The 9982-nt window shown below is 34.5% G+C and overlaps 1 protein-coding gene across 2 annotated transcripts; it reads left to right on the top strand.

Moving 5' to 3' along the window:
- On the top strand, positions 1-6595 carry LOC110464275 (Williams-Beuren syndrome chromosomal region 27 protein-like). 2 transcript variants are annotated; one of them, XM_021519396.1, is made up of 6 exons: positions 1-210; positions 1437-1570; positions 1912-2043; positions 2167-2305; positions 3834-3926; positions 6189-6595. In XM_021519396.1, exons 2-6 carry the CDS (start codon positions 1445-1447, stop codon positions 6368-6370), a joined length of 672 nt encoding a protein of 223 aa, XP_021375071.1. In that variant the 5' UTR covers positions 1-210; positions 1437-1444; the 3' UTR covers positions 6371-6595. The 2 variants fall into 2 exon arrangements, with proteins under 2 accessions (XP_021375071.1, XP_021375082.1); XM_021519407.1 differs by lacking the exon at positions 1-210 and having other exon boundaries at positions 1376-1570.
- Positions 6596-9982: the final 3387 nt, after the last annotated feature.

Below are 9982 nucleotides of genomic sequence, written 5' to 3'. Positions count from 1 at the left end.
AAACCTTGATGTTATCCACTCACAAATTGCTGCCTTGTTATAAGCGCTCATACATATCTCAAAATTATACAACGTGTCCCCAATAACGACAGGCTGAGTGAGGTGTTTTGATTGGATGGGCAATACGCACGGAGCTATACTGTGCACATATCACTCATTCTCAACGGCGCATTTGGACAGAGAGGTTGTTTCACTTTTCATATTACCCGGGTAAGTCTTTACTTGTATTGTAATACCTCACATACTTACAGTGTACATGAAAACTGTCAATTTAAAGAGTTAATAGTCAAGTGTATAATCATGATGTTTCAGCCAATTCCACTATGACTGGATATGTCTGTGTATTAAGCTCTGACGTTTAAAATAGAGATTAACAACAACGAAAGAAATGCTAGGGATAATCCATTTCTTTTACATATTTTCTTTCGGTAATCGGTTACAAGTTTCTTCGGTAAAATGAATGATATTTTACTAAATGGAATTTTCTTAGAAATCATGGTACGTAGAATATATTTCATCCATGCCCAATTGTTATGCATCGAGTTTTACCGAATCAGGGCACGGAATCTCTTTACATCAACTTTTATCAAAAAACTATTTGTAAACACAAAATATCAGGACATATCGATTGACTAGAATATGTAACATCCGTTGTTTTCAGTATAGAATTGTACACATAATTATATACGCTTTTAACGATAGTAGCTACATGTAACAGAGGCCCGGTTAAGCATAGATAGGTCATAAACGTATTTCTATTAGGATCCTCATTCACAGATTCGCTTTGATGTGACAGAGTTGTTTTCTTAGAGGTAAGTAACGAGATCTATATCAGTACAACAGGTAAGCATTTGCCTAGATATATCACATGTGTACTCCTTTACGCCATTCTCTATGAAGTTGCCTTGATTTCAGAAGAGTTCACCAAAATTATGCTTGATGATTTTTAATGCACTTGTTGCAAACTTTGTCGATATGCCCTTTTGAGCAACCATATAAAGAATCCATTTTTTTATTGTGCACTCTGTTCACTTTTAAACTCGCTTTGAATCAGTTACAACACGTTGGTGTTTTTAAAGAAAGTTTCTATGGTTTGCTTGTCAGTTGTTTCTGTTTCGATTTCGGTATATTTGTAATTTATATACCTTTTTCATAGATATTTAATTTATTTCCATGTGAATGAAAACTTTCTAATGACTGACTCCATTAATTTTCTGGTTTTAATCAAAATGAGGTTTTAGAAATATATTTTTCATATGTTATACTTGCCACTTATGTAAAGAATAGTGAATTTATCATCTCTTCTTCTTGAAAACCTACATTGAATGAATGATTTCTAAACGAAATTGGTTAACGTCCAATGATGTTATGTTTGACATAGCTTACCAACGCAACATAGTCTCATTATTCAATTTTGGATTTTTTTTCTCTCTAAGAACTCAACATGAACGCAACCGAATCCTGTGACAAGATGGGAGTGAACTGCAAGATTAAAGACGTATGTACCCCTGGACGGACCAAGGAAGAGGTCATAGACAGCTACAACAATTGGGCGGATACATACGAACATGTAGGTCCACACGAGAGTAAACTGTTAACGTACATATAGCAGCGTTAATTTTGTTTAAAGTTGAAAGCGATAATTTATGATATTCATTGGTATGTCCTTGAAGTATTTACTGCAATTACTCTGGCTACATTTTAATGGAATAGCTTTTGACAAAGACGGTTTTAAAGCAAATTTGAACAGTTTAAATTTATAAGCACACCAATGACTATTTTTTTCTTCTAGACGGGTGCTTATAAGCAATTCAGACGTACAGAAACGGTAAAGTTTCCAGATAGAAATGTTCTTCACATGTTATAGCGAAACGTATATCCTCAAACACTCATACAAAACTTTATTCGTAGGATCTCAATCCAGACAGATTTAAAGGTCATGTATTGGCGGCCAACGAATGCTGTGACGTTATACCAGAAAAGAACAGACCGAGTGCCTTGGTACTGGATGTGGCTGCTGGAACAGGATTCCTTGGCAAAGAGGTAAATACAATCATATGACGTAAAGTATGTTCATTTGAAAGGTAAAAGAAGTTTTGTTGTGTTCTTTCGTTTTTGAGTTGACACTGTCACACGATAGCAAACGTGTGTTTGTCTATATTGTAGCTGCACCAAAAGGGCTTCAAAAATCTTCATGCATTGGATCCATCGACAGAAATGTTAGAGAAGGCCAGGGCTAAGAACGTCTATCAGAAGTTCATCATCAAGTTTATATCTGAGGAAGAGGAACTCCCAGTAAACGCTGGTACGTGCAAACCTATCCAGCGTAAATGCTGACATGAGTGGTGTCATATATCATAACTATCGTAATCTGTGTATTCCCTCCACTGTAATGTTAGTTTCTGTGTATTCCCTCCACTGTAATGGTAGTTTCTGTGTATTCCCTCCACTGTAATGGTATTTTCTGTGTATTCCTCCATTTCCATGTTAGTTTCTGTGTATTTCCTCCATTACCATGTTAGTTTCTGTGTATACCCTCCATTACCATGTTAGTTTCTGTGTATTCCTTCCAGTACCACGTTAGTTTCTGTGTATTCCCTCAGAATCATGTAAGCTTCTGTGTATTCCCTCGCATTACCATGTTAGTTTCTGTTTATTCCCTCCATTACCATGTTAGTTTCAACTGCTCCATTCAAATGCAGATAATTCAAGGTTAATACATATTTCAACCCCTGTAGGATATCAAAATAATTCGAATCAAAATTCATCAAATGTTATGAATGAGATTTTCTTACATGTATGTATGCTTCGCATCACTCTCAATTATAAATCAGCTAGTTATCATGCGATCCTTTTCTCCATACCAGAACTACCTTGCTTTTACTATCTTTCCTTGTTCTGTGATGTTTCAAAGAAAATTGTGAATTACTAAGTTTGTCGCGCATCATTTCTTCATCAAAACCTTTTTAACGCATTTTTAAGACAGAGAGGGCACCCATTACTATTAGTTTATCGATATTCAGTCAATTTATATGGCTAAAACAAATAAAATGTTATTTTCATTAGATATTTCAGACAATAAAAAACACTTCAACTTTAATTATCTATCTCACGAGTCCTTCCTCAAACATTTATCTGGATCTTCAACGATAACGAACAAAAAGCATGATAAGTAAATCCACAAGGCTATCCAAATTATTTTTCTAACTAGAGTCTCTCAGACATGAACCAAGGGATAAACTTGTCTTGAACCAAGAAAAATTTGCATTTTATTTCGAAAACACCCCATCAATATTTGTTATTCTAAAATATTCAAGAAAGGGCAGAACATGCACCATTCATACTTAGTGGTATCAATCAATTTAGGTGCCTTGCAAAAGAGAAAGGTTTGCGATGTACATTGCCATGGCAATATAGCATACTTTGAATGAACAAATTAAAAAGAAACAACTTTATTAAACTATTAAAAGATAATGTCTCCCCGTAAAATTTAGTATGACGAAGATTTTTTTTTTTTTTTATATCGCCATAGCATTTTTAGGATATAAGATTTAAAATTTATAATACTAATAAAATAACCAACAACGAGAGAATACCTAAGTGACATTTTTTTCATAACATATGTAAATAAGTAATTACACTTTTCAATGGCCAATGCGTGGGTCCATTGTCCGTTGGCACCTTCATGTAACCTTGACTGTGGCGAGACCCTAAAATCGAAACAAACAAATATTTTTTTGATTATTTGTTAATTAATTCTCTGTTGCACTTTCTGTTGTTGTCATTTTATTAGAGCATGAGTGTAAAAGGAATAAGTAACGTTTTTTTCGCAGATACCTATGACATTGTTGTATCATCTGGAGGAATGGGTCAAGGTCACATTCCGGCAGGAGCATTATTGGAAATGTTAAGAATCACCCGAAAAGGTAAACCCATTTTACCTCGTAATCATAATGATGTCTAGTCATTCCATAAGACGTAATAAGAAATACTTTAAAAAACTGCATGGTGTTATCAGTTCAATGCACATAAAAGTATTCGTTTGTTTAAAATTTATTTAACTGTTAAATGTCTGCAGTTACCTTGCTTTATTGTGAATGCTGTGGACGACATTGTCACTATGAGTAGCCTATCATCTGGCATTTCGCCTCAAGGTGAAAGCAGACGTTCATCTAGGTTATTTCCTGTGCATGTTGTTAACATTTTCGATTTGATGTGCAGTCTAAAAATGAAAACAATAATTCAAACTCTACGTAGTTCACCTGATGAATTGCTTTGGTTTCTTTCACTTTCTGTTTTTCTATCGACTTTGAGTTGATGAATTGTCTATTTGTGTGTGTATAAACAAGGCAGTCCATTTGTATCAAAAGTTATAACAATGCCCCACGTCCGAGATCACGTGTTAAAACATTTAAACGACTTCTTCTAAATAACCTTTCAGATTTCTAAATCATATTATTTTGTAAATAGGAAATGAACGACTCCGTAATTCTTTCAATGCTACATGTTAAACAATACTTTAAATGACCTCTTCTGTCTGCTGGGATAAAGTTATTATATTATTAAAGCCTATATAAGCTCTCTCCATGGCTTTCATCATACTTTTGATAGTTGAAGACATTGAATACAATGTTTACATACATACACTATATTTCAACTCATCTCATGACACTTGGGTACATTGCGAGGTAATATACAATAATTAGGCTGGATTAATATTTTCATGTTTCTACAAAATTACATTATTTCATGTGATGCATGGACTAAAGATAAAAAATAAATAAAAAATATATACAAACTTTGCGATATTGATATTTAATATAGATAGTTGTAAAATTTGTGTCAAGACCAATTACTTATACCGTTATGGATATACACAGTATTCCAAATCGAATTAAATATATGTATATACGTCTTGACCATGAGCCACTACAATTTTGCTACGGCAACATTGTATGGTGATGAAGAAATGTACCAGGACTTATTTGAAGAAGATAAGCCTTGAGATGAGTTGGAAAATCAAATAGAAAATTAACTAAAAGAAAACAAAAAAACACCTAACTAATTTTATATAAGAACACAAGAAAGTCTCGAACACTCACTCATACACTCTAACACCACATATGTTTCTACTGGCATGGGTTTGTTAGTTTATTTAATGTAGTTTATATTTGTTTTAAATTATTGTGCAGTTGGGCATTAAATATGATAGTACAAATGATACAAATATATTGCATTTTGGTATTTTATAATAAATTATTAGTTTTTCAATAATTAAATAAATTATAACTATTGATTTACATTACTCCATCATACCTTAAATGTCATGACAACATACAGTCCCTGGACATTTGTTGCCCGGTGGTCAATAAACCTTGGCATATTATATATAAATATATATATATATATATTATCCACTATCTACAGAAATAATGAATTTATCTTACAGAATACAAACAATACATCAACCACATACAGCTTGTATATGTATCTATTTGAACAGTCCTGTAGCATTAATGTATTAATGCACACACTCAATCAATTGGTTGTTCTGTAAATCAGTATTATTAGTGTTACCATTTAGAATAGTATTTAAAGATATTGTATTATGGAAATCTACAGCATTTAATATAAGATCCTGCGTAAGAGTTTGTCGTTCATCATTCAAAAGAGAAATGGTTATAGTTTTCAATTAGACTACAAGGACAGTTTAGACTATTTTTCAAGTGATCTTTTAACAGATCTTAATTGACACATTAATATATTACTTTTTCGTGAACCAAAGTATTAAAATAAAGGTGTACATACATTTTGTTCATGATAAAATGCACTTAAGTTGCTATTTAGAGAATCAACTGGGCCTGGGTTAGTTTGTATGTCATTACAGAGGATCAACAGCAAAATCAGAACTTTAAAATAGAACATCAAATTTTTTGGAGTGTGAAACATGTGTACAAATTGGATAATTGGTATAAAGAAAATCTCTGTCATCCCGCTATATTTATACACACAAGCTGACATCTAGGGTTCAGTCTTACGAAGAAAACTCATTGTCGGCTGCAAGATGACAGATGTTTTCTGCCTCACTAGCACATAGGTATTGTAAAACACAATACACACATGTACGACTCGACACACACACACTAAAAATAACAAACACACTTACATTCATATTGTCTTCCTCACAGGTGGGTACATTATCTGGTCGATGCGGGAGGAATATCTGAGAGATCCGGAATACGACGGGATACTAGAGGTCTTGATTAATAACATGGAGGAATCAGGGAAATGGAGTAAAATAAAGAAAAGTGTGATCCCTAATTATTATGAAGAAAAAGAAGGTGCAGTGTTTGTGTTTAAGAACATATAAATGTACATGACCTCCAAGTCATATTGGATATATGTTAAAAAGGTCAATTTTACTCGATTCTGACAATATTAAGCATTTAAATATGATGGAGAAGAAAACCTATTGCGGAGAATGCATAATACAAATGTATTGTTTATTAAATGTGCAATTGGTGTACTTTTTGGCTCGCCAAGTCGGAGAGAAGTATAGTCACCCCGGCTTCGCGTCCCACTTCACTGAGGTTAAAGTTTTTGGGCAAGTTTTTTCCATGATATGTGTTGGATAATCATCATGATGATCATCATCATCACAATAAGTACATATGTACCTATCCCCTGGCCATGAACCTGTATAGACAACATTTCTATTTACAAAGTGTACAAAGAGTACTCTCCCTTGAGGTGTTGGGTCTAGCTAAATTTGCTACCAAATAACTACTGTACAAAATACATTCTTTGCTTTTTGAATGTGTCTTTTACTCTACGTTCTTTTTGATTATTTCATTAACATAAGATTTGATATGTGTTCACATCTCAATCTTTTCTAAAGACTTAAATAATGTAAAGACTACGATAATTAGACAGCCCAATCTTCTCCATCGCAAAGAGCTGCCTCTTACATCCCGTCCACACCTCCAACAAACAATAGTAACAATGAGATTAATAAACTCCTCAAAAGACTGGTCAACCTCATAACAAGGAGGCAAGTACACGAACATACCTGGCCTCCAGCACACATATGCATTTGCATGCTTACACAACACACATTGAGGCACGTCACGTCCTTAAATGACATTAGCTGCTAATAGGACGTTAAACATTGTATAATGAGAAGTTCTTTTTACACAACCAATACAATTTTCTATGTGACGTTCGATGACTTGTACGATATGTACACTGTCACTTTCATCAGACAAATGACATATATAAGGTTAATATTTGTGTTGTGTATTTCTGTTTTTCGATTGAGATTGTCACACTATGATTATTTTGTTAGCCTAATCTGTATAATAGCTGCACCAGAGAGGTTTCAGAAGTCTCCATGCGTTGGATCTATCGACAGAAATGTTAGAGAAGGCAAAGGCTAAGAACCTATTAGAAGTTCATCAACGAGTTCATATATGAGGAGTCGCTCCCAATAGATGATAGTACGTGCAAACCTAGCCATTGTAAATGATGACATAGAAAGTTTATATTTAATACGTATCGCAGCCTGTGTATTCCCAGCATTATCAGGGAGCCTGAAGTTGGTTCCTAGTTCCTGGTTCCTAGTTCCGTTTATGATAAACGGAACTAGGAACCAGACCATAGTTCCGTTTAACATAAACGGAACTGGGAACCATACCATAGTTCCATTTAACATAAACGGAACTGGGAACCAGACACTAGTTCCGTTTAAAATTGAAATAACACTATAATTCGAACTTCGACCAAAATACTAGGTCTGTTTCAGAAAAACAACATAACCAGCCTCTTATAAAATCGACTGGGAACTCAAATCCACAACCTTTCACAGGAAAATTATGACTACCATAGCCTCTATAAAGTAATTGGTCTTATACGGAACTGAGTGTCAGACTCCAGTTACGTTTTTCCTTAAACGGAACTGGGGTCTGGATCCCAGTTCCGTTTAACATAAACGGAACTAGGAACCAGACCCTAGTTCCGATTAAGATAAACGGAACTAGGAACCAGACCCTAGTTCCGTTTAACATAAACGAAACTGGGAACCAGACCGGGGTCCGTATAGTAAACGTATATGTTTTTTTTGTAATTCATTTCCTATCTACTTTACAAAACGGAAGGTCAAAGACCCGTATTTATATTTGAATCATGTACAGGAATCGAACCCACAACCTTTCACACGAAAATTAAGCCACGATAGCCTCTATAAAGTAATTGGTCTTATACGGAACTGAGTGTCAGACTGCAGTTACGTTTTTCCTTAAACGGAACTGGGATCCAGACCCTAGTTCCGTTTAACATAAACGGAACTGAGAACCAGACCGGGGTCCGTATAGTAAACTTATATGTTTTTTTGTGTAAATCATTCCCTATCTTTACTAAACGGAAGGTCAAAGGCCCGTATTTATATCTGTATCAAGTACAGGAATCGAACCCACAACCTTTCACACGAAAATTAAGACCACCGTAGCCTCTATAAAGTAATTGGTCGTATACGGAACTGAGTGCCAGACTCCAGTTACGTTTTTCCTTAAACGGAACTGGGCTCCAGACCCCAGTTCCGTTTAACATAAACGTTTAACATAAACGGAACTAGGAACCAGACCCTAGTTGCGTTTAACATAAACGGAACTGGGAACCAGACCCTAGTTCCGTATACTAAACGTACATTGTATATGTTTTTTTTTAAATTCTTTCACTGTCTACCTCGCATAATGCGATTTCTAAGGAGCATAGAAATATCCTTATCCACATCTTTAGTCACTTTTTTCATTACTAGAGTCAAAATGAGATCTAAAACTTACTTGTGAAACTTTCCAATTGAGCTTTACCACGTTTAATTATCCTACGCGTACTGGCTCTATCTTTTTTTTCTACATAGACAGCTCAGATATGATAAAAACCAAGTTTGAAATTACATGTTGGAACTAAGCTGAAGTACGAGCTTTGTTTATGGTCACCTTTATTTTAAAAAGTCACTGATTAGATAATAACCGTTACAATGAATCAATCATTCTGCTGGGCACGCGTTATATTGGCGTGGTTGCTTTGCGCCAATCCACGCTGCTTTATACACTTTCTATTATTAGCTTATTGTCTATTTCAATGGTTATTCGTATTTTCAGGTGTATTTTTTTATTTATTTTTTTACATTTTTCGGCATTTACATGTAGGGTGTAACAGTATATAGTTCACCAGGTCCCAATACTGAGGGAAACCAGTTGTAACTAGTGTAGGAATGTGCATGTCCGGTGGTGCAAGGAACTCTGGCAGGTGACAAAAAGAGTGAAATTGACTGTATTCTAATCGAAATTTACATCATACCTTTTGCATGAAACAGAAAGATTTTAGGAACATTTTCAACTTTATTAACGATCATCATTCAACTCTTTTACAAGCGCCTATATATATAGCTAACTGACCAGAATCAGGATGAAAGTGTGGATAAAAGTGATAATCTACAAGCTAAAAGCAAACAGGACACACATTTGTATACCATAAATAGCGGACAATTCAACAAAATTATACACAATGGCTTAATAATTCATTTTACATTTTACAATCACTTTGATCATGTCGAGAGTTGTCTTCCTTGAAACAAATTGGAAAATTTTACAACGGGATTAAATTTACACAATGACAGTTATCTCTAGTAAAAAATATCAGTGATTAAAATTAATAGAAATTATGATATCCAAAGTGACAATTTATTGTTCTTTCATGGAACTAAGTTACTCTTAGTCATGTTCACTTTGGACATCATTCCACAGCCCGCTTACGCATGGTGTATTTACATTTCAGACACTCAGAGGCTATCGCATGGTATGCCGTTCTCACGTGCACCCTCATACGCAATTTCATCGGGATCTTTATATGTTTACAAAACACTATTTCAACAGAGTCAGTGAACTGTATTTATAAAAACGATTGACTCGACAGAGCGTAACTC

This window comes from Mizuhopecten yessoensis, unplaced genomic scaffold (assembly GCF_002113885.1).
Source record: "Mizuhopecten yessoensis strain PY_sf001 unplaced genomic scaffold, ASM211388v2 scaffold1539, whole genome shotgun sequence".
NCBI classification, from domain to species: Eukaryota; Metazoa; Mollusca; class Bivalvia; order Pectinida; family Pectinidae; genus Mizuhopecten; species Mizuhopecten yessoensis.
Note: the sequence above shows the minus strand (reverse complement) of the source record. Positions and strands in the feature narration are given on the sequence as shown.

What these genes read in the sequence shown, in the direction of transcription:
- LOC110464275 (XM_021519396.1), top strand. Translation starts at nt 1,445, where the DNA reads ATGAACGCAACCGAATCCTGTGACAAGATGGGAGTGAACTGCAAGATT. An exon ending in CAGGATTCCTTGGCAAAGAG is followed by an intron (nt 2,044 to 2,166) that starts GTAAATACAATC and finishes TCTATATTGTAG; the next exon opens with CTGCACCAAAAGGGCTTCAA. An exon ending in GGAACTCCCAGTAAACGCTG is followed by an intron (nt 2,306 to 3,833) that starts GTACGTGCAAAC and finishes TTTTTTTCGCAG; the next exon opens with ATACCTATGACATTGTTGTA.